This window comes from Miniopterus schreibersii (assembly GCF_964146895.1).
Source record: "Miniopterus schreibersii genome assembly, chromosome: 5".
In the NCBI taxonomy this organism is placed as follows: domain Eukaryota; kingdom Metazoa; phylum Chordata; class Mammalia; order Chiroptera; family Miniopteridae; genus Miniopterus; species Miniopterus schreibersii.
Genome location: NC_138106.1, coordinates 6818413 through 6842788, shown reverse-complemented (window position 1 = coordinate 6842788; position 24376 = coordinate 6818413). Strand labels below are relative to the sequence as shown.

Genomic DNA, 24376 nt, shown 5'->3' with positions numbered 1-24376 from the left:
TGCTCCATTCTCTTTACTAGCAGCTGCTCACTGATCCTGGCCGCACTCCGCTCTAGCTCTTGAATGGGGGGGCCCCAGGGGACTCATATTAGAGACACGATGCTGCACAGGCACCATCGACAATAACTAGCTGACGGAGGGCGCTTGCAGAGGAAGCAAAGGCTGCTGGGGAGCACCGGGCCAAGGCCGCTGGGCGGGACGTGAGCTCTCGGCCACCTCCCCAAGGGAACCGGTGTCCCCTGCAAGAGCGGCCGGGGCTGCGTTTCCCGGCCCAGCCACTGCTCCCCGCGGGGCGAAATGGAGGCCTGCTCTGCGCTTTCTCTTGTTATCACACTATTCAAAAAACACTCGCATTGGCCGGTATGTCACACCTACAGAAGGGTGCTTACAATGAGCAACAGGGCAAATCAAGAAATCACCGCAGCGACGGGAAACGATGTTGCCCGGCCCTTAAAGCCCTATCATCCCTCCTTGACCCCCCTTCTTCCTGCTGAGAGACGGTCCCTATCTTGACTTTGAAATAACCAGCCCCCTGCTTTACTTCATATATTATTTTATTCACCATCGCATGATCTCTAAACAGGGTACTGTTTGTCTCTGCCTGCTCTTTGAAATCTAAATAAATAAAACCACACTGTATATGCTTTCCCACTTGCTTCTTTGACTCAGTATTAAGTTTTTGAGGGTCATTTATTGCTGTAAATACTTCCATTACACGGCTATACCAAGATTGGCTTATCTAATCTAATGTTGATGGGTTCTTGGGTTGTTTCCAGTTTTTATTATTGTAAGTATCTTGTAGGGACATTGTGGTTCGTGTATCCAAGTGGACTTGTGGGAGACTCCTCGTTTCCTTTGGAATTTCCCTACCAGAATTTTGGGTATACAGTTTATCTGTTCTCCAACGAATGCCAAAGAATGCCAAGCTGTTTTCCAAAGAGATCGTGCCAGTCTCCATTCCCAGCAGGCGTGCCCGAGGGCTTCGCCGTCGCTGCTCTCGATTGGACCTTATGTTTGTCAATATGGCAGGTGTCCAATGGACATCATTTCGGTCTTAATTTAAATATCCTTGATCCCCGGGAGCTTGAGTACTGTCCACGCATTTATTGTCCAGCATGTTTCCACTCTTAAGAAGGCATTCAATTCTTTTACATATTTTTCTGCTGTTTTTTTCTTATTGACTTATACATTCTAATACTGGTGCTTTGGTTAGATGGGTTACAAATATTTCTCTCAGTGCACAGTTTGTCTTTTCGCTCTAATGAAATCTTTTAATGAAAAGAAGTTTTTAATTTTAATGTAAAAATTTTGTCAGTATTTCTTTTATAGTTTATAGGTTTTGTGTCCCGGTTTTAAAAAATTCTTTTGCACCTCAAGGTCATCAAGACTTTTTCTGTAGTATCTTTGAAGTCTTTTTTACTTTTGCACTCTCAATTTTAGTTCCTGACCACATGTGAGGTGCTATGTAGCAGGGCAATGTATTTTTTCCCCAATACGGATGTCCAGTTGTTCTAGCTCCATCTATTAAAAAGTCCATTCTTTCTACACCGATATTCAGCCTCATTTCTGACTATATCAGATAGCCATCTATTTTAGACTTGTTTATGGACTTCTCTTCTGTTCTATTGATATAATTGTCTCTTTCTGAGCCATCTCCTACTGTGATTCCTAATTACTGTAACTTTATAATAAGATTTAGTATCTGGGCTTACTCTAGCTGGCGAGTGTGTATGCAGAACTGATGTTAGAAGCAGCTTAAAACAGAATAAATAAGTTCTCTTTTACAGTCTAGTTTAGAAAATGCAACCTAACTTTGGGTGGTCGTGTCACCCCACCCCATGTCCTGTCAATATGAGGCAAAATAGTTGAAGAGTAGAGCTTTGAGGGTCAGTACTCAGACAAGCATTAGTTCAGCCTCCTACACCTTGGGTGAGCTCAGAAAATTGTTCAATCTGAGGGTCAGGATTTTTCGTTTTTAATTTGTATCGTGAGGATGACTGGAAGGAGTCAGGAGACAATGCATCTGAAGGGCTCGCACAGTGTTGTCCCCTCAGCTCACGAATGCTGGGTCTTCCACATGTCACTGCGGTCATCTCCAATCCCTGGCGTGCTTTTCACATGGGCTTCTGCCCAGCCCAGCTCCCATGTGCTTTGAACTCGATGTGGATTCTGACATCATTGTTAAACTTGGCCCATCCCTTCAGCCCGGTCTTTGGGATCCTGAAATTGTCCTTTCAGCTCTCAGCATCTGGAGTGGTCTTCACTGTGCTGTCTATGGCCTCACTCTAGTAAGGTATGGACAAGGTCAAGGGCAGAGACCTGGGATCTGTCCCTAGGACCTCCCTTCCAGGTGGGTGTTGTCTTTAATTAGTACTCTTTGGCCAAGTCCACTCAGCCAGTCATGACCTTGTAAAACCCTCAAAACTGTTTTATGAAGTCCTCTCAAGATGAAATTCTGGCTACCATTTTTTTTTTTTTTTTAGGGAGCATGTTAGTGTCCAAGAAACATGAAAAACTCATTTCTTTCTTTCGTTTTTTATAAAGTTCTTACATTTAACATGCTTCCTGCATAATTCTGGCACAAATCATTATCAAGTAATATTATGTCTTGCCTTGCCAGGATAATATTTTATAAAAAATGTTTATGAGAAAAAATGAAGCTATTTTGCTTTACAAAGTTAGTTTAAAATAAAAAGTGTAAGTTAGAAGAGTCTGTATAACTCTCTCTCTATATATAGAACTTGGGCTGGCTTTTAAATAAAATCAAGAGAAAATTAAATACTATTGAAAAGCACTAGCCCTTACATTTTCAACATAAAAATTTGCAAATTGGTCAGAGAAAGACCATCAGACTTGCTCAGAGAGGTCCACATTGCTGGTGAGAAAAGGATCCATGGAGCACAGGGCTTCAGGTATATGGAACTTAGAAAACGACAGAAGATATACTTACCTGTAGTGTATGAGCAGAATTCAGATATGGACCCCGAGATTTCCATTCCCTGGTGCACATGCCTTACATAATCTTCTCTACTGGATGTGAGTGGGACCTGTGAATATGAGCGATTCTAACTCCCATGATTAGGTTACATTCTATGGAAAAAGTAATTTTTCAGATGTAATGAAGGCCCTAATAATTTACTGTGAGTTAATTTTTTTTTAAAAAGGAGATTATCCTGGGTGGGCCTGGCTTAATCAGGAGAACCCTTAAACGAAGTCAAAGACAGTCAAACTGAGAGAGTCTCCTGGTGGCCTTGAAGGAGCAACTGCCTTGCTGTGGAGATGGCCATGAGGGAAGGACCCTGGGTGGCCTCTAAGAGTTGAGAGTGGTTCCTGGCTGACAGCCAGTAAGGAAACGGGACCTCAGTCCTACAACCGCAAGCAACTGACTACTGCCAACAACCAGTGAGCTTAGAAAAGGATCCCAGCTTCAGATGAGATCACAGTCCTGGCTGACTCCTGCATCGCAGCTTGGTGAGATCCTGGGCAGAGGACCCAGTTACGTTGTGTCTGGACTTCTAACCCAAGGAAACTGAGATAACAGATGTGCGTTGTTTCATGCTGAGGAGTTTGTGTTCATTAATTACTCAGCAGCTGGTAACTAATACATACAGGAAGGTTATGTATAATAGTCGGAAGGAGAGTTGCTCAAAGGAAGCATAACCCAGGATGACACTTCCAGAGTAACCGGCTTAACCTCATGGTCGATCTCCATGTGGCCATAGAGAAAACTCGATGGGATTGAGATTTCACACTGAACATACCACACCTGGGCACAGGTCATCTCTTCCACGAACTTCATCAGGTGTCAGATCACCTGTAAGGGATGTGGGAACCGAGCTGGGTTAGAACTCATGCCTGAGCTTCTGCTTCAGCAGGTCTGGGGCAGGGTCTGAGGATACGCGTGTGTCTTACAAGTTCCCAGGGGGAGCTGGCGCTGCTGGTCCGGGGACCACACTTTGAGAACCACTGATCGTGATAAATGAAGAGGTCCTAGTTACCTTTACTATTTGATTTCTGTATCCAACCTTTTCCTCATTTGACATGAAAGCATTTTAACAAGATTTCTAAAAACAAGGTTAAGATAAATAGAGAAGGAACAGAACCTGATATACCTTCGATAGTGCAAAGTGTTTTTAATTCTCTAATTAGTCATCGGAAAACTTCTATTTGGAGGGTGTGATGAGAGACTAAACAAGGTTTTTAAAAAACTACATTGTCTGTTTCCACAGTTAAAGGTCCATTTCGGGACCAAGGGACACCCGTGTTTTCTCTTTGCCATCACCTTCCCAGCTCCAGAGCACCAGCTGTCTGCCCTGCACCTGTCATCCGAGGAGCGCCCCCCCAGCACCCCACTCCCAAGTTTTCTAACTGCACCAGTCCCTGCCTATGGCCTCACCTTGAACCCTGGGAGACGTGGCCAGGACATCCGCCTGGGAGCCAGAATGAAGTTCTGGCTGAGCCTTGGGAGTATACAGGTTCTGTGAAGTACCCCGAAGACTGAGATGAGAGAGAGGCCGCATCTCCTGCCAGCAGAAGTGAGACTACGAGGGGGTCACGAGAGCACATCAGGGCAAGGGAAGGTGTGGAAGGAGCAGGGAGAAAGGTTCCTCGTGGAATCAGGAGCACGAATTGGAAAGTGCTGTGAAACTAGATTACGACAGGGGCAGAGGGTCGACGTTCTTTCACGACACAATTTAAGAATGATTTATTGGGGAGGACTCGGCATTATCAACCTATCCAGAATCACCATGTGTGTCATGAGGCTTGCTAATAATCTGGGGGTGGGGTGCCGGGGAATCTAACGGAAAACATCTGGTGGAGTTGAATATGACCATCATGCCTTGTTTCTATTATTTTGCTTATGATGCAGCCCTGAAGGCGTGGAACTGAGTGATTATCCGAGCACATCTGTATTTCTATGCAGAATGTAGGTGCGCCTTGACTTTGCACCCAGAATAGAAATGACTGATCTTTTCCCTCGGAGCAGTGTGAGTCCCCCAGCTGCCAGCTCTTGTGCTTTTATTTATTTATATTTTCCCCCTAAGAGATAGAAGCACTTTGGGGGGCTTTCCCAGGCTCCTGGGAAATGATTGATGGTGGAACTTCTTTTAATCCAAGTAACACAGTGGGAATGGGATCCCACCAACTTTGAAGACCCTGCCAAAACATCCACAGCACCGAGGCCTGGCAACTTCACTTAATCACAGCTCAAGGACTGCAAAGTGCTCAAAGCAAGCCCCAAACCAGCTGTGCGAGGGCCCAGCTCAGAGACGGACTCAGGCTGAGAGGTTGGTCAGCTTTGCTCCCTCACATTGCTTCGTGTCCTGCCTCTCAAACTGCTGTCACCTTGGCCAAGGTTGGCACACAGGAGAGAAAGATGTCAAGGCAAACTGACTTTAGATCAGAGAAATACACAGTGCCTGGGAAGATCTCAGGCCCGGGGCTGGTGGATCCCACACCACGGCACCCAGACGATCCCAGGGAGGGAAGATCAAGGCCATGGGTAACCTGGCGAGATCCTTGGAAAGAGAAGGCAAGTGGGAAATGTAGAAGCTGTCCCTTGTTTCTTTAAAGTGAGGGGCTGCAGCTATCCATGGCGCTTTATTTTCCAACAGTAATAGAGTTGGAACCAAGAGTAACAGCTTGTTCACTGTTCAGCAAATGTTTCGTGATCACAGAAAGAAGTAAGGGTGATTTGTGTCCCGGTGCTAATCGGGAATGTCTCAACGACAATCTCAGCGTCAGAGGCATGACTACGGAGGCCCCAGGAGGAAATCTTTGGTCTTTCTGCTCCAGGAGGGACCAGGAATAAAAAAGAGTGGGCAAGGAGGGCCTGGAGAGCCGATGCTGTTTGGGTGCCAAACATCCTATTGGCTTGGCTCTCACTCCTCAAGTTCCTGGAGATGTTAAAAGTATAACACAAAACCCACAACATTCAGCACAGGTTTCTCTCAGGCAACTGCAGTCGCTAAAAAAGTGCCAAGGCAGACTCCCGGGTAAGTCGGATTCGCCATGCTAGGCCAAGCTTATTTTATTACATACATTCTGCACTCTAAGATCTAATAACTTCATATTGTAAACATTAAGCATACAGAGTTAAGTTTCAAGGCCACATTATATCACTGATTGTCTCTTTTGTCATGTATCTTTGGCTGGCCGAGATCAACTCGTAGTGTATAAATGCATAAGTTATATAATTATTATATAAAAAGGGGGGGAAAAAAACCGCATTGACGTGTGTACTTCATTCTGACAAACGCACAGCGTTCGCGACTCGAAGGGAACACTGGAGCCCGCCTGGCCCAGATGCCCGGGTGATGCCGGAGTGCGGCGGCCAAGAAGAGCGTCTCTTACCTGACCCCGTGGGGAACAGGGCCCCCACGAAACCATGCCGTCCCGAATGATTCTTTTAAATATCAGACTATTCCAGTTACAATTTTCTTTTGACAAACAAACAAACAAAAAGAAGAGATGCATGTTTTTGTGTCTGAATCCTACCGCCTCCCCTCGCTCCATTCCGCCGCGCCGCGTCCCCCCGGCCCCCGCTAACACTGGGTTTGGCGTGACACTGACCGCATTCAGCCTCAAGTCTCCGCGATGCCTTCTCCGCAGCCCCGACCCTGCCCTCAGTCCGGCCCGCACTGCTTGAGGAGCCCTTGCCCAGTCCCGCCTCGGCCCGCTCGGCCCCTCCGCTCGCTCGCACATCCCCCAGCCCTCGCTCTACAAACGCATCCTCTCCACGCACGTGCTCAGTCCCGCCGCTCGGCTCCTGTTCCCGGAAAACTGGAAAGGAGGTGGACCCTCTGGGTGGTCTTCACAGTTTGAGAGAGCTGGCCGCCCTCCAGCCAATGGAATGACTCCGATTTCACCCGAAACAGCCAAAGCCGATGAGTCCCGTATCAACGCCTGTTGCACAGTCTCTTTGTTTCTTTTTGATATGTTTCTACTTTTAAATACAGGTAGTTTTCCTTAAAATGACTTTACGAACGGTATGTTAGGTCCAGACTGTGTGACCTGTATTGCTTCAGTTCAACCCCGTTTGCGTTAGCAGGATCCCAGACTCTACTCTAAAGGGTATACACGTCTCAAGACCGCTCTCTTTGGCACTTCGTTCTATGACTTCATGCTTCTACGTACAATGTCCTTTACAAGGCTGGCCCACAGATTATCTGTCCGTATGCGTGACGTTTTTGGCGCCCTCTTATTTCTGCAGTAATACTTTGGTAATTCCCTCCCGCTAAGAGTCTTTGGATCTCGCCCCTGGCTTCCTTCCCCAGCCCCTGCCAAGCTCCCTCACTCCTCTCGAGGCACTTTTTGATTCCTGTTTTCCAATAGAGTTTGTGGCAATGTGTTGGCGACTGTGTGCTGTTGGGAAAGGCCTCTCTCGGGTCTTTAGTAGTAAGTGCCCAGGTGAGAAGGCATGTGGCTGGCCGGGAGCCTAGTGTTAGGGTAAATACCTCCAGTCGGTGAATTCCAGTATGGGTTTGGGGCGGCAAAAAAACTGGAGGACGTCACGGGGAGGGCCGGAGGGTGGGGAGCCACGAAGTTCATCTTCTGTGGGTGGGCGTGATAGGAGCCCATGTAAGGGAGGTCCGAGGGGTACTTGTAGAGAGATGATTCTGGGGGGTGGGGCTGGAGGGCCTGGGCGATCCCATGGAAGTCGAACTTGTAGGCGTAGCGCTTCCCGTGGACTTTGGTCATGATATTTTTGTCATAGTAGTAGCGGAGGGCGCGGCTGAGTTTATCGTAGTTCATGTTGGGTTTGCTTTTCCGTTCCCCCCAGCGCCGGGCCACCTCGTCGGGGTCCGTCATCTTGAATTCCCCGTTGGTGCCTTCCCAGGTGATGCAGTTGGAGTTGGAGCTGTCGGACAGGAGTTCCAGGAGGAACTGCCAGAGCTGGATCTGCCCGCTCCCTAAAGGGGGGACAGGAAACAGACCAGTGAGGACAGGTTCCACATAAAGGCGGTGTCTCTCTAGTGGCAGAAGTGGGCGCTACTGGTGCACCTGGGTCCCTCTGCCAGGTCGGTGCACCTGACCCTCAGATGCTGGGGCCTCCCCTGTCCTCCAGATAACTGCCTGTGGCTAGACAGGAGCAGCCCGTGGGCAGAGGGACAGACCAAAGCCCCTGGGGACAGGCCCCCCTGCCTCAGGGAGGGGCCTAGTCTGTGATGCTGTTCATGCTCCTGAGGTTCCCTGTGATCAGACTGAAGCAGGGGTCATCTAGGGCCCCAGTGTCCTCAGCTCTTCCCTGGCCTGCCCTCCTCTCCCCCCTAGAACACGCCCTTAGTTAATCACATTCATAAGGGTCCTTATTCCAACTGTGCATCTAGGGAACCTGCCCCAGACGATGATCCTTGGTGACTATCAGGCGGGTCACAGACCCAAGTCCTTCATAAAAAGCAGGGAATTCCCAGGGGCAAAAGGACGGCAGGTTGGTTCCGTCCATTCCTGACTTCCTTAGAAGAACAGCCAGGTCAACGTGGTGTTTTGGTGGGGGCGGGGAGGGCACATTTTTCCTATTTTGTGAGGAAGAATGTGCCATGATGCTGATGGCAATAGTGACTTCATGCCATTTATATTGGCCAGGTCAAGTGAAATAATAAAAGTCAGATTTAGGAAATGAACCTCTAAAAAGTTTATGGAAAGAAACAGAGAATGGAAGTAAACACCGTTATTTCTAACATAACACTTTGCTGGCACTCAGAAAGCCATTCTGTCAAAACTTTTCCTAGAACAGAATTAACCCCCTCAAAATGAGGAAGTTTAGAAAAGAGCTGGCACTTTTTCAAACCAGATCACCCATTTCCAGTATTCAGGCAAATGCATCGTAACGGAAACCCGCGAGTGTGCCCCGGGCTGCAAGGCCAACTGTGCTCAGAAGTTTCCACGAGAAGCACACAATGAGTGACTGCAAGTCCCCGCGGGGAGCGGAGACACACTCCAGCTCGGTGGAGGAGATCTCGTCTGGCTGGGGTGCACCGTCAGAATTTTCCTGACCCCACGGAGCCACACAGATGTAGCTTCTATGTTCCGTTAAATTCAGAGACAAATAGGGCACACCATTCTAGCCACTGTGTTATAATACTTTAAGATGATTTATGACGCACTGAAGGAGAGAAACGTAAATACTGACAGTAATACTGAACACCAGGAGAAACGGAGGTGTGTCCAACAGATTTTAGATGCTTTTAAAATGCATGGGAGGCAGGTCCTTCCTCCTAGACTCCAGCTGCAGCACTGCCTGGGGCTTATGACCACAGAGACTACTTTATATTGTACTATTAGTAAGAATCTACAGACAATTAAATGGTTAAAGTCCACAGACAGATCAGATGGTTAAAGTCGCTTTAACTCACAACCATTCAGGGAACTGATGTAATCCAAAAATCAATTACAGGCCCTGGCTGGTGTGGCTCAGTTGGTTGAGCACTGTCCCCTGCACCAAGAGGCTGCTGGTTTGATTCCCGGTCAGGGCACATGCCCGGGTTGTGGGCTCGATCCCCAGTAGGGGGCATGTAGGAGGCAGCCCATCAATGTTTCTCTCTCTCTCTCCCTCCCCCCTTCCTCTCTCTCTAAAAAAATCAATAACAACATATTTTAAAAACTCAATTACAAATTCATTTTTCACTCAATGCTTCTCACTAGCTCCCTCTATAAACTGTCCAACTCGTAACTCCCTGTTTCCACGTTGGTTACATGGAAATGGACGTGTTTGTGAATCCATCCACACAGGAGCTTCCTGAGAAAGGTAGGCCTCGGCTGACTGTGTTCTGGAAAGTGATCAGGTTCAGTCCAGCAACACATTTGAAAGGTATTAGCAGCTTGTAGTGCATCACAATGGGAGCCTTTGCTCTCTCAGGATGACATATTCAAACTGTTCTCAATCAAGTTTTCTTGCCCCCAACGTTTCATTAATATGCATTTTTAAAAACACAAGGAATGGGATGGGAGAACCATATGGTTTGAGTGTATATATTGTAACCAAAGGATTAATACTTGAAAAAAAAATCCCATATGTGACCTGGGAATAGGGGAAAACATGGATTTTTGATTTAGCATCTGACATATGCTTCAATATAAACAGAGATCATCTGAAAATAAATATTCACTGTCAGCCTCCTTCTGCGAAGAGAGCAATTCCACAGATTTGTATAAATACACAGACTGCCCTAAGCAGCCAAAAGAACACTCAGCATCTATTCAAAACTTGGCATTGCCTCTTAGGAACTGGTCCCTTGGCCACCTCCTTTATAGATGTGTATAACGGGACCAGTGGACAAAGCGGCTCCCATCTCTCCCACTCTGAAGCAGTAGAAAGTCAGGGAGTAACCCCCCCGGGACAGATGAGCACTCCTCACGATATACCCTAAATGAGCCTTCAGGACACGGGCCCGGGCCTCTGCGCGTTTCTAGGGTCTGTGGGAATAAGAGATCTGTAAATAAAGTCCACCGGTTTCTGAACCTGAGAACACCCCTGTAAATGCAAAATCAGAGACTGTTTATAAAATGGACCGTTATGCCCAGTTCATTAATCGTTAAATCTGACACCGGTCACCAAATCCACCGCATCCTGAGTCCAGAGCACAGCTTCCCACCGTGGGAGGCTTCTCAAGGCTGCGCCACGGTAGCCGAGAAATCCCAGGCAATGGGAAATGAAAGGAGTTTCTCACAGCCACAGAATTTCAAAAGCAAACTATTCAATTATTTTATTGTCAAAGCAATAACGGTGACTGTGCAGTAGGGTGCATTTCAGAATACCGGGTAGGCTCCAGGACATTAACACCCAGGCTTCGGAAACCTAAGAGCGCCTTGGGTTGCTCACTGGCCAAACCACAAGTACCGGGAGACGCTTTTATAGGCCACGATCCTCCAGCCCCGGCATCAGCATCGGGATTGGCATCGCCACCGGCACTCAGGAGCCCCACACCCGGCACACCTGTCTTCCCCCTCGGTCTTGGTGACACCCTTAACAACAGTAAGGAGCAGTTGCTTCTGCCCGGGGCAGGCCTGGACGGTGCGGGGAACCAAGGGGCGGGCTGCCCACCTCCAGGAGAGCCGGCGGGATGGGGGCCCGGGCTCAGGAGCGGCCGAGAGGCAGGCCTTTCATTTTTCAGAGGAAAGAAGAGAAACACGGCAGCAAAGGGGTGCAGGCTGAGCACGAAAGGGCAAAACGCCTGAACGGTTTGTAAACCACAGAGCAGAGCAGGGAGTGAGTCAGCAGTTGTGGCACAAGCAGGAGGACTGTCCCTGAGCTAGACACTGTGGGGACAGCTAACAGAGAGGCCCAGCAGGCGCCAGGGTGGCAGTTGCTTGGGGCCACTTTCTACAGTAGCTGGGGTCCCGAGAAAAACCCGAGTGCAGCGTCCACCATGTGAAAATTGAGGCAGCGGGCGTGTCCGGGGGAAGCTCAGCCTGGGCTGAGTGTGGCTCAGAAAGGACTTGCTGGAGGGGCAGGCTGCACAGTGGCTGCAAGGGCCACTTCGGTGTCAGCCCTGCCTGGCTGGATCCCGGCTCTGCTGCGTACGGGACCTGGGGCAGCTCACCCAGCTCGCTGCACCTCGATGTCCTCATCGGCAAAACGGGGGTGACGGTAAGAGCACTATCTTCAGGGTCACTGTGAGGATGAACTCAGCAGGTGGACGCTGTTATCATCATTGGTTTGGGCTGAAAACTCGAGTTTAAAGGAAGGTACGCCCCTGGCCCAGAGCTGGAGACGGCCACTGACAGCTCCCTGCGTGCCAGGCATTGTTCTGCACACTGTCCACGTGTTTATGTAACAAGTCCCCGAGGGCCACGTGATTGCCACTGAGAGATGAGGAAACTGGAGCCCAGAGAGGTAGGTGACTAATCTCACATAAGGCCGCCAAGGGTCGGAACCCTGCCCCAGGCTGCGATCCTGAACCACTGCGCAAACTTCTCTCTACCCGGTTTCTGCCCACACCTCCACAGTACCCTCGCGTGAGTCCTTCCCAGGTTGTCCCCTCCCTGGGCCTGGAGCTTGGATAGTTCGCAGTGGAAAAGTGGACACTCCTGAACGTCCTAACAAACAGCAAAGCATCCCTAAAACTACTGGTGTCTGGCTGTGCATGAAGCAGGATGCATTTTCACAGCCACCATGAAACTCTCCAGTTATCACCTGGCAGCCACCGAACAGAACATGACAGAGCTCTTTCCTGGAGCCACATGAAATGCTCCGCCAGCCTGGCGGGGCACAAAGGAGCCGTCTTATTCACGACATAGTAACACAGGGACACACTTTTTCCAACAGGAGCAATACGGGCCAAAGTGCATACCAAATGCATACTTGGGATGGAGATGCTGAGACGCGGGTATCACCTGTGCATTCATGCTGGGTGACATCATCTTTCCATTTAAAACGAGTGAAAAGAATCTGCATTGTGTAAAGAGCAAGGCAGCACTCGACGTGATGAAGGATTTATTTTCCAGAGAACGGAATACTAGCCTCAAACAGGAAGAAGCATTCATAGAAAGATAAAGGACATTCTGGTGTCGGGGGAAAGGCCACGTGGATACAGCCGAGGTGGCCTAAGGACAGATGGAGGGAAGGCCTAATTCATCACAAACTAAGTAAAATAAGTCTTTATATTCAGATCAGAAGCTGGATGCCACCACCTTCCCCAGGCCCACTGAGGAAGGTCTCAGGGGTAGAAGGGCCGTCCTTCGCTCGTGAGATAAGGGCCACTGACCAGTTAGATACCAAGACATCTTCCAGGCCTCCTGGCTCTGCCCCAGGTCCCAGGTGCCTCTACCTACAGTGGGCATCCCAGCTGTGGGGCAGAGTGTGCCACTGTGAGAGCTGAGGCTCTGCATACGGGTCGGCGCTCTCTGTGGCCCCACTGTCTCCCAAGACACACCTTTGAGTTGTGACAACATGGGAGTGGACATATGTTTCGTTTGGCCAACTTGTGTGAGTGGGAAGGCAAGTTTGGTCCGTTGGCGCCCCTGACCCTTTCCTCCCCTCCATCCCTGGCCTCAGATGCATCCCATGCAGCTAAACAGCTGTTAAACCGTGGCGATCCTCCTTTCTCTGCTCCCCATTCTCCAAGACCTCTCCCCACTCAGGGCAGTTCAGGGGGAGACAATGAAAACAGACTTTGCAGGTAGAGAGTCCAGGTTCAAATCTGGTCTCCCCTCTTATTAGCTCTGTGACCCAGGTAAAGTTACCCAACTTCTCTGGACCTGTGACTCCTTCTGTAGGATGGAGATAATGAACTCCCAGGGCTGCTAGGAGATGGGCCCACAGGCATAAGTGCCCACCCAGCATTATATGGGGGGGGGGGTCCATCAGAGTGTTATCTCACATTATTGTGTTAAAGTCCCCAATGTTTTGGCTTCCGTCTTTTCCTCTCTCTAATCTATCTTGGACACTGCTGCCAGATCAGTCTTCCTAAACATTACTGATCATAATCATCTCAAAACACAGTAACCATTTTTATTCAATGGCTATGGAGGCCACTGCAAATGGAAAGCTGACCACAGGGACGAGGAGGGGCCGAAGACCCAGGAGACATGGCCACCAGGTGGACGCTCACATATGAGGAAAGAGCCTGCGGCCTCCCTGGTTTGGACAGGATTGTAAATTACCTGTGTCTTTTTCTCCACTGGCATGTAGGCTCCTAGAGGGTCAGGACAATAGCTTATTGTTCTTGCACTTATTTATCCAACAAATAATTATTGAGCACCAGGTCTAGGCCCGGGGGAGGGTAGTAAACAAAACAGTCCCTTCTAACCGGTCAGATGCTTCAAGAATACTTGCTGAATTAGTTAACATTAAGTAAAATAGAATGCAAAGATGACGGACTCTCCATAATCGTATTTCATGTTCTCTAAGTATAGAGTCCTCTGTGGGGAATGTATGCTGATCGAATCTGAATTTTTCCATTTCCAGCCTTATTTGGCCTCAATGTTTAGGAAATATACATTCCAGCTTGTGCCTGAGACATCCTGGCATTGAATCTGCTGCTGAGAATATGCGGCCTGCGCTGCGAATTTCTGCAGCACAGCTGGCTTCAATCTGAATATAAGCGAATAAAACAACTTGGTTGGCACTGACAGTGACAACAGGTGGCGATCCTTGGCAAGGTACAGTTTACAAATGGGCCAATTACGAATCCGTACTTCTTCTAGCATCTAAATTGAGACACAGACCATTCATTGAAGATAATCCTAAATTTGAAAACTTATGGTGGTACTTAGCATTCTCCTTTTTGAAATATAATCTGACTGCTTGTGCAGTAGGTTGAATTGTGCCCCTCCCCCAAATTCACATATTAGCATCCTAACCCCCCAGAACCTCAGACAGTGACACCTTATTTGGACACAGGGTCTTTACAGAGGTGATCGAGTTAGAGTGAGGTTAGTAGGGTGACTGATGTTGTTATGAAAAGGTGAATTCAGATGCAGAGACACATATAGAGAGAAGACAAGTGAAGAGACACAGGCAGAAGGTGGCCGTCTACAAGCCAAGGAGAGAGGTGTGGACCAGGTCCTTCCCTCACGGCCCTCAGAAGGAACCAACCCTGCTGACACCTTGATCTTGGACTTCGCCCTTCAGAACTGTGAAACGATAAACATCTGTTGTCTAAACCTCTGTCACCCGTCTATGGTCCCTCGTTCTAGCAAACTAGGAAACTCAGGCTGCTTGGACTAGGTAATGGTGCTCTTTAAGGCAGCTAAAATCTTAATTTATAACCTGACCCATTTTTTTTCCCTTTGGGCAAATAATCCAGTGATACCTACACTTAAAATCTGTTCAGTTGAAGGAATTTGTCAACATGGCAAATTTATCTTTCACAATAGCCACTATCACAAGGGTAACTCTGCAAGAGCAACAGCATCAACCGTGTCTCACCTGGATTTGCAAGGCGGCTACTCGTTGGTCCAAGAATCTGATAGGGATCTACGGCAAAATGAAAAGAAGTCAAAACCCAAAGACACAGCCATGACTCGCTGAGCCGAAACTGCAGGCCTTATGCTGAGCCTCCTCTGCTTCCAGATTGCAGAGCTGAAAATGTGCCCCATACCAAGGTCGCCTAGCGCCACCGCCACTTCCTGTGTTAGATAAGATGCCACAGCGGATCTGAGAGAAGTCTCTTGCTAAGGGGCTCCTCATTTGGCTGAGCTCAGATTTGGCTTGGGATTCACCTAGCCCCGTGCTCCCTCCAGGACATAAACAGGGCAAACGTGTGTAAGTCCCCAGTCAGCAGGCACCATGTTGGCCATGCTGACACCACTGATAACATCAACCTCCCACCGTGTTTCCGAGTAGACTTGGCACCAGCATTGGTATTGCAGCACCTGGCTGTAAGGTGACATTAATAGAATTTGTGGGTCACAAAGAAGCAGCCTGTTGCAAGCAGAATGTTTCCCTCCACATTTATTGTATAGATTCTGGAGATGTTTTAACAACATCTCCAGTCATCCTACTTGAGGAGGCTGACCATTTAATTTGTCCCCATTTTATATATGAAGTAGTTGTAAAAAAGGCAACGTAATATGAGTCTCATTCAGAAAATGACACATTTTAGAAATATGCTACAAAACCTGTCCTTCTCTAATGGCCACTGAGAGGCTCCCTGAAACATACCTAACTGAGGCCGCTGGTCTTCAGTTTTGGGAACTGTGGAAGGAGACGGTTGAGCAGCTGAAAATGCAAAAATACGAGAGACAATTAGCTATCACTAATATCTAGCCACTAGTCCCTGATTCTGTTGTATCATCATTCCATCGACTATCTTAGTAACATAAGTCTTACTTTTATAATAAGAAACATCTTATGGTAAGGAAAAAATTTCCTTTCTCATGAAACCAAATGTAGTCCTTGTAGCAAAAAAAGAGCATTTTATATTATTTTAAAAATTTATTTGTACCCCACTTTTTCCAAAACTAAAAAAATGACAAGAATTTGAGATGGCTTACAAAACAGATTAAAGTGAATCAGTATAAAATAAGTAAAGCAAAACGAAATAAAGCAAGGGATGCTTTCAACATGGCCAAGGTTAGGAAATCGCTCAGTATTTAATCTGTACTCAAACATCCCATGAGACATGAGTGAGCGCCTGTTGAAATACATCACATCAGCCATTTTCCCTTTGTTGTATAAGTAGATATAACCCCAACAGAGAAAGAATTGTTGCATTTAAAGACTAGTTGTGCTTTTGCTGCCAATGGGACAAACACTTTCCATGTTGAAAAAGCACAGATTAGCTACAGAAATTATTATTTACTCCATCAAGAGGTACCCACTGTCTTGTGACACACAGATTCAAGGCAGTAGGGGCCAACACTATACCTTTTGACTGGGAGGTGGGGTGGCCATGACCGGTCCAGGCTGATCTCCTGGGTGGTTCATAAGGTAAATCTGTAAAGACAAATAAATTGACTAAAAGATCAATAACGCAATTTTACAACAGATATTTTATATGTTGCTTGTCTTGTGTTTATCTGAATAAATACTGTGCAAGAAAATCCAGTAACCCAAAGAAATTTTCAACCTGGATTCCACTAGATTTGGATTTTATTTACAACTTCTAATTTTGTATATTTTATTGACCTAACATTTCCACCCATTAATCTGAAAACTCCCAACGACAGATTCTCCCAGAGCTTGCTGACTCTTCCAAGGTAATCTCCTACAACCACAGGTCATGGCCATACAGAAAGTTCCTCCCAATTGAATTTGTCTGCCCTATATCCACCCCTTTTTTATCTTCAGGACGCATCCCGAACAGAGCCCACAACTCTGACGAATCGGCCAATCCTTGCCTGAGCTCGGCAGCTCAATCCACTAAATGATGCTCACGTTCCTTTCCCTTTTCCTCCCCTGAAAACGAGCACTGCCTTCTCCTTGTTTCCCAGCTGCCTCTCTCGGCCGCCCCTCACCTTCTGTTTATCATCTCATCCATCTATGTTAGATCGGTCCTAACTGTCTACTTACTTTTCTATGCAAACGTCTCCTTTTCTAAATGAATTTAGAATTTCTCTAAAATAAATTGCATGAAATAAATTGCAGGACTGAAATAGCAGTGTCCCCACAACATGTCAGCAATCATCATAAGAGTGTAAGTAGAGACCAATAATGTCTTTGTATCTGTCATGGGTTACCACGTGTCCCATAAATCCTTATGCACTTTGCATGTGCAAATTTAATAACTACTTCTGCATCCTCAGTGCATGCTCTATTAATGGTTATGAAGACTCTAAGTCATTTTAAGTTTCTTTCAAAAACATATTCCAGGAACATTATTATGCATGCTCGAACTGTGCATATACAAAACTGCTTCTACCTGCCATCTGATTACAGAACCATCGCAACACTAGGTCTCCTTGGATTGATGGGTCTCAGTTCAATGCCATGTGTCACTCTGGGCCAACTGAGAAGCCACAGCCAGATGTTTCAGCGTGAATCCCGCTGCCAGACGCCTGGAGATGGCTCCAAAATCGCACTTGGAGGGCAGCGCGATGTAACATGCTTTAAGCCTCTCTTTAAATAGATATTTAACCGTATTTAAAATTGGCAATTTGGTGGGTCAATCTTCAAAACGCTGGACTACGTTGCAGAAGATGTGTCTCTTCCTATTTTCCTATCCCAGAGAGAACAGCAGTGAAATGCAACGTGAAATTCAACACAGAGTCGCCGTAATTTATTTGGTCTGTCTGGCTACACGTGTCTCCAGTGGTGTGGTCGGTGAAATCCTACCCTCAGGGCTTTGGTTGAGCTGGATGATTTTTGTTTTTAAACTCCGCTGTTGCTCACCACTCCCTGTCGGCTGGCATTTTTGCATTTTTGGACCGCCAGCCTTTCCCACCCAGCTCCTCAAAAATCTCACTTTTCTGGTGTTGGGGTTGCACATAGGATTTAAATCAGCAGCTGCTATCAATTTATGACAACATTGCAACTTAAGTCTCTGGGAGCACTTTGCATACGGATTCTTATCCAGTTGCATTTTGTCTAAAAAATGGTTAACCAGAGTTTCAATTTGAGAACTGTCTCAGAGCAAAAAAAACCTATTAGTATGGCAACCATAACAGCATCTAGCCCAATCCAGGAGCAGAGACTTACACGCCTGCCCTATTTATGTCCCGGGATGGAGAGAGCTTGGGGCTGGGAATGCCAGGGGCTTCTGTTTACCAAATGAGAGCAAGATAATAGAGAAGTAAGTTCTAGATCCTTGTTGTTCAATGTGCGGTCCGCACACCAGCAATACTGGCAACATCTGGGAGCTTGTTAGAAATTCAGAACCTCACTCCAGATCTACTATTTCAGAACCTGTGTTTTAACAAGAGCCCAGGGGACTGGGGTGCACATTGACACTTGAGAAAGCCCGTTCTAGACCATTCCCATTGCTCTTTTTTAGAAGGCTGTGTCCCTGCAGACGATGATTTCAGAAATACTATCTTAAGTGTGTGAACACAAACAAATGTGTGGAGAGAATTCTAGATTGAATGGTTTCGCCTAAGATATAAGAACGCTAATAGAATTAACAGCAACTGTCAGTAGGTTAGTTTGCTACTCTTTCAAACATAAAAAAAGTATTGCTTTTTTTATGTTTTATGTTTATTCCAATGTGACTGGAAAAAATTAAACACTGAACTACTAATAGAAAAATATTTTTGAAACTTTCCTTTTTCATAAAATCCTCCTTTGGGTATACAACTACATCCACCCTCCCTTGAAAAGAAGTCAGGGCCTAAACAACACCAAGTCTGACTTTGGGCCAAGAATCTGAGCGGTTTACGTGAGCGATGACTACCACGTTCATAAGCACGTTGCCATGGAAGGTAAGCGGCTCTGTTTGCCTTCGTGACGTCCTGGTGCAGCGCTGCCTTATCAGCTGCCGATCACATGCTGGGGCCCCCAACCCCCCCCCCCAGGATGTGACATGAGGAACGCTGAGCTCAGCCTCGCCAAGATGCAGCAGGGCCGGCGGCGACCGCGTCAGCATGTCCGCCCCTCAGAGCAGGGACAGCAGAGCTCTGTTGAAAAATTACTGCTCCCTGCACACCGGCCGCTTGGCCCGGAGGGCTTCAGGTAAGGATGCATTTCACACTTAATTCTCAGTGGCCGCTTCAGTACACTCTCCACTTCTCTTCAACCTTGATCTTCAAGGCAATGAACTCTTGGCAGAAGGCCCTGCGTTGGGGAAGGTGGATATCTGGCAATGATCCAGCTATTATTTTCTATAAAAGACTGTGTGTAAAATCTGAACTTTGTAAAAGCCATTCCAGAGGCAGCCCAGGGTTACACAGAAGTATGTACATGCCATGATCTGGACCAAAAAACAAGAAGCTACAAATAGGGAGTTCGGTGTTGGCTCCTCCACACTGCGCCTCGTTTATTTACTGGGAGCCAGGATTGGTTCCTGATTCTCAATGCCTCTCCTTCCCCCACCAACCTCCTCCCTAGACATCGAGTGGCCAAGACAACATCCTCTGGGCCCTTCCTGCAGAGTTAGTTTCACCAGGTTTTATATTCTTTCTCAAGCTCACTGGAAAATGGCCTTCTGGCTCTCTTGACGTCCACCTACTCACTTTATTTTTAAAGGGCCAGAACCTGGATCATGGGAGAGTCATGCTCAATCTGCAGGACCCACCCGACATTTACAAGGCAACTCTGGAGGTGCCTAGCTGGGCTAGACGGGAAAGGGTGAGCCTTGCTGGCTCTCAGGAAACGTAGAACCAACGGCAAAGACAGAAAGACCAAAGGCTGCTGCCCAGAATGAATCTATAACCCCAGTTTAATGGGAGGAAGACTCAGAGTCAACCCTAAGATGATGAAGTTGCTCCTGTTTTCCTCCAGATCTCCCTACAGTCTTCTAAAATCCTCCATCAGTGACATGGCAATCTGGGGCATTTTACCTTCCCTTCTTGTCTAGGTTTGCAGACCTCTGGTGATATCATAGCTACAGGACAGCAACGAATGCACGCGCAGCCATTTGCTAAGACACAGGCCCTGCGAAGCACCCACTGGGGAGAAGGTGCGTCGCCTCACTGTCTGGCGGTGCCTGTGATGTTGAGTGGCCACTGCGCTGCGAACTCTAACGGAGGGATAATTTATAATCCAAGAAACCCTTGAAGAGCAGCCGCTGAAAAGTGAAAGTCAAGGCAGCACTTGCAGGCTCAGCTCTCCGTTTTCTTTTGATAACATCCTAGATGGGTACCATGATGCTTGAGTTGCCATGGTGATGGAGGAGGGGAGGAGGGGCTTACAGAATGTCCACTTCGGCACACGCGAGAGCTTTCACGGAAACTGCCCCTAAGATGCCGGGGGGGTGGCACATCTCCAGGTCAGAAACCAGCTTACAAGTTTCTGCGAGTCAGACCTGTCTCTGTTCACGCCACTGGAGACCTCAAGGGGCCTGGGCTCCGAACGCCTGTGTTTAGCAGGGGAGGAGGGATACGGGGAAAGGGAATCTGAGAGCAATAACTGACAACGTGAGCAACACGTGAAACATGTGTTTAAAAATGGGTAAAATAATGCTCATAAAAATGGAATGCAAAGTGATGTGCTATGTGCCAACACTTTGTAAGAGTGGAGGAGAGGCTGCTCTGAATCCTAATTTGTAACACAGGGATCAGGAAAGGGGGTGCATGTCGAATCAGGAACATTTGGGAAACGTTAATAGGAACAAGCATGGGAAGAGAGGGGTGGAGGGGTGGAGGACTGAAAGGTCCGTATGTGGTTATCCGAAAGGCCTGCCTCCAAAAAGTGCCAGCTGATTCCGGGGAAAACTGAAATGCCACAGCGACTTGACAGGGTGAGCAGTAAGGGGACTCTGGAATAAGTGACCCATTTGGGAAGTTCAGCCACAAAAGGGGAGACTGGGGGAAGCAGCCCAGGGATAGTTACTCAAGGCAGGAAGGAAGGAAGGAAGGAGGGAGGTGGGTGGGAAGCAGGACTGGGCGGCAGGACTCAGGGGGAAGGAGTACTGTTTCCATGGATGTGGGAGTGGGGAAGTGGAAAGGACACCATGACCACGACATAGCCAAGCAAGAGTGCAAGGGACAGAACTCGGGTCTTCATCCCAGGGGCTCAAGGACTCGCCCAAAGGAAGAGCCAACACTCACCTCTTCTGAAAGCAGAAAGATGCCCACAGACCAGAGGACACGGTCACACTCCCAGTGACCCCTCCCCCATGACTCCTGCAGCCTTGGGGATCAGCTCAGTAATGTCCACACCCCCTGAGCTGCCAAAGCGATCCCCACTTATACTATCACAGGCTGTCACACTCACAAGACCCTTCCTTCAAGGTTGGTCACTGCTCCGCCCAACGCACACAAATAATTCTCTTCTCCAAGGTCGAATCCCTGCATCTGGCTTACAGCAAATAGTTCTCTGCTGGTTCAGTCTGGCTGAAATTCTCTTTAGCTCCGACATCACTATTTTTATTTCCTTTCATAAGCACAGTATAGTCATCAAAACAGGCATATGTGACACAAACTGAGTCTCAGAAACATACTCCACTGCTAATGGAGATATGGAAGTGCGATCTCTCCCAGGTCACATTCTAATGATGGATGCAAGGAAAGACATTATCGGAGCCACAGGAGGTGCATCTGAATTTTCTGCCCTCGTCTGTCCCTTGGCTGAAGCAGAGAGCTGGTGACCCAGCTCTCACCCTCCCAGCCACTCATCACCTGGATGGGCCCTATCTTCCAAATCCACCATATCCTCAAATATGGAAAAAAGCAGTCCCAGGATGCACAGTTCTATCCATGTAGCAACAAGCAGCCGCCAGCTGCTCTGACCACTGGGCTGTACCAACTCCTTTGGCCGATGTTGTAGTCGTTTGATACAACTCAACACCCGCTCACAATCCCTGGCTTTTGTAACTCGGTCAGAAGCATCCGTGAGATAGCTTCAAACAAACAAACAGGCAAATCCTGGCCAATGGTCTACAGATAGCTTTTTTTTTAAGTAAAGATGGAAATATTTTTAAAATTGCTCACAAAACCCAAGGAAGCATTTAAGTGTAAACTCGGAACGCTCTAGAGCTGGAGGAAAATGGGCCCCTGTGTTTTCCACTCTCAGTACACAGGTGGGTTTCCAGAGGGCAGGTCTAGTTTATTCAGGACCCTGGGTCCTGTCCAAGATCGAGTGGCCTGTGCGATCTCCCACAGGACGGAGCTAACATTGCACTGGGCTGAGCCGCCCCGCCAGGCTTCTCAGGGCAGGGGAGCAAGGGTCTACTCAGTGGTTAGAGAGGAGATGGCCAGTGTGAAGCCACTAGGGCAGTGACAGGGCAGGGGCAGGCGGGCAAGGTAATATCTAGCTTATGGGGCTGTGGTATGTCTGGTGAGGGGACAGATGTCTAAGGCATACTGTCCCTTGTCCGAGATGCCCTCCCCTCCCTCTCCACCTGGCAAACATCCACCCCTCCCTGGCCATACCGGGTCCCCTCTGGGAAGCCCCCTTCCCCCTCCGATGGTGGGGTGAACTCCTTCCCCCCCTGCTCCTGCAGCGCTAGGGTTCGAGGTGGTGCCTCTGCGGTAAAATCAGGACCACTGCTTAAACATCACGACTTTCATGGGACTTCCTCTTGCTTTGTGCTGTTCCCTTAAGGAGCAATATTTACACTCAGGTCCTTCACTGAACTCAAAAGCGGATGGATTCCTGGTTGCCGGGCACCCATGAGGCCACCTTTGCCCATCTGCTTTCCAAGCAGCTAGTTAAGGGGCTGATCTGCTTTTAATTCCACAGGGATTAAAAGGGCCCGTGAGCATGATCTTTGAATGAAATTAGGCTCCAAACCCACAGAGGCAGAATAGGACTGTTTGGGATTCCCTTGGGGTCCAGGACCGGCTCTCTCGGCATCACGTGACTTAGGTCACGGACCTCACGGGCCATCCTGGGTTGTCTCTCAATGAACAGAGCGCACAGGGGTGTTTTCGTACCTGGCCTAGTTGTAATTCTTTGCGTAGCTTCAGGATATACTGAAGTATTGGGGAAAATAAAAGCTGCACCCCCTGCAGACAAAAGGAAAGACAAAACAAGTGAAGGTCTTTGGCTGTGGTTGTCGGTCCCTCTCAACAACAGTGCCCAGCCTACTCTGCCCAGTGACAGGAAGGGAGGACACCTGCTGGAACCTGCTGTGCCACATTCCAGCGGGAAAGGACAATACCCAGGTCAGAAGCAGATTCTGAAGGTGGAAGCAGACATGAAACTCCCTGAGCCCCGCTGGTTAGAAGGTGTCTCCTGTTTTGATTTTACGGTTTCTTACTGAAGCCCATCCTGGTGTCCTGCCACATGCCCAGCAATCTTGGTTTATTCAAAAAATTCTATGGTGGGTGTTTTAATTTTGAACTTGCACACACAAAAAAACCCGTAAAACATTTTACAGAGCCCTTGGAAAGCAGTACCAAAGAACTGTATGTATTTTGCCAAAGAATATATGGATTTTATTAAAAATAAATCCACATCTTCATTCGAATGCATGTTTTCCCTTTCTGTCTCTCAATCAACACTCATGTGTTAGCAGAAAATTTTCCCCTTTCTCAGCTCAGTCCACCTGGAGGTGGTTGTCCTGGTCTCTGGTTGCTTCTACGTTTAAGAACAACAAAAATAATGAAATCAGAGCTTTCTGGAAGCTTTCACTCCCGGTTCAATTTTTTTAAATGACTGAAATTATCACAAAATATGTGTAGCTCAAAGGTGTTTTCCTAAGAGGGGGAAATCACTTTGTCTAAGTTATTTGTTATTTCTGGCCACAAGGTCATTACTTTGCTAATGAGTGTAACCTACGCTGGTAAAGTATCCTACCCAGGCAAAGCATTTTTTCCCTTACTTTAGATTAAAAGCACAATGTTCTGAATACTGAGGAATAAGATCAAGTGGCAATTCCATTGTAATACTCAAACCTAGACTCCCGTGATACATTTTAAAATAAAAAGGCAAGTATCTGGAATACGGCTGCGTTTCTAGTGAGGGCTGACCATTAGTGGGCTGGCTGGCTTGCAGGGGTAACCTGAGCCTTGCGGGCACTTGGCTGTACCCCTGGCCTGGGTGGTGGCAGAGGGTCCCTGCAGGTTGAGCAGCTGGGGGGGGAGCCTGTGCCATGCTCCTGCAGCTGTCTCCATCGGGAGGGAGGAGAGGGGCTCCAACCTGGGGCACATTCATCCGCAGGAAGCGCAGCCTTAACTCTGAGCCTCTGCTACGAGGGCAGGGAGGGAGGTTAGCCTGGATGAAGCACTATGTTACACTCTACCGGGCTCAGGCAAACAGAAAAAATAAACAAATAAAATGTAAAATCCATGGTTAGAGACAGAAGAGCAGGTATTCGGTTAGTAACTCGTTTCTTGTCCTCCAAAATTGTAACACAGCTTCCCTTCCAACAGACGCTCACAAAAAGCACCGACA

General features: G+C 47.8%; 1 protein-coding gene across 8 annotated transcripts in view; it reads right to left on the bottom strand.

Annotated features, from left to right (window-relative positions):
- Window positions 1–5997: 5997 nt before the first annotated feature.
- The window catches only part of ERG (ETS transcription factor ERG), a 208847-nt gene continuing 190468 nt past the window's right edge, over window positions 5998–24376 (bottom strand). For 5 of the 8 annotated variants that reach the window (XM_081137723.1, XM_081137718.1, XM_081137719.1 and 2 more), the window contains 5 exons: window positions 22915–22986; window positions 16313–16381; window positions 15608–15664; window positions 14873–14920; window positions 5998–7913 (listed from right to left, as the gene is read on the bottom strand). In XM_081137723.1, the coding sequence (XP_080993849.1) occupies window positions 7393–7913; window positions 14873–14920; window positions 15608–15664; window positions 16313–16381; window positions 22915–22986 (767 nt within the window). In that variant the 3' untranslated portion in view covers window positions 5998–7392. The remainder of the gene's footprint in view (window positions 7914–14872; window positions 14921–15607; window positions 15665–16312; window positions 16382–22914; window positions 22987–24376) is intronic. The other 3 variants (XM_081137725.1, XM_081137722.1, XM_081137724.1) reach the window with 1 other exon arrangement.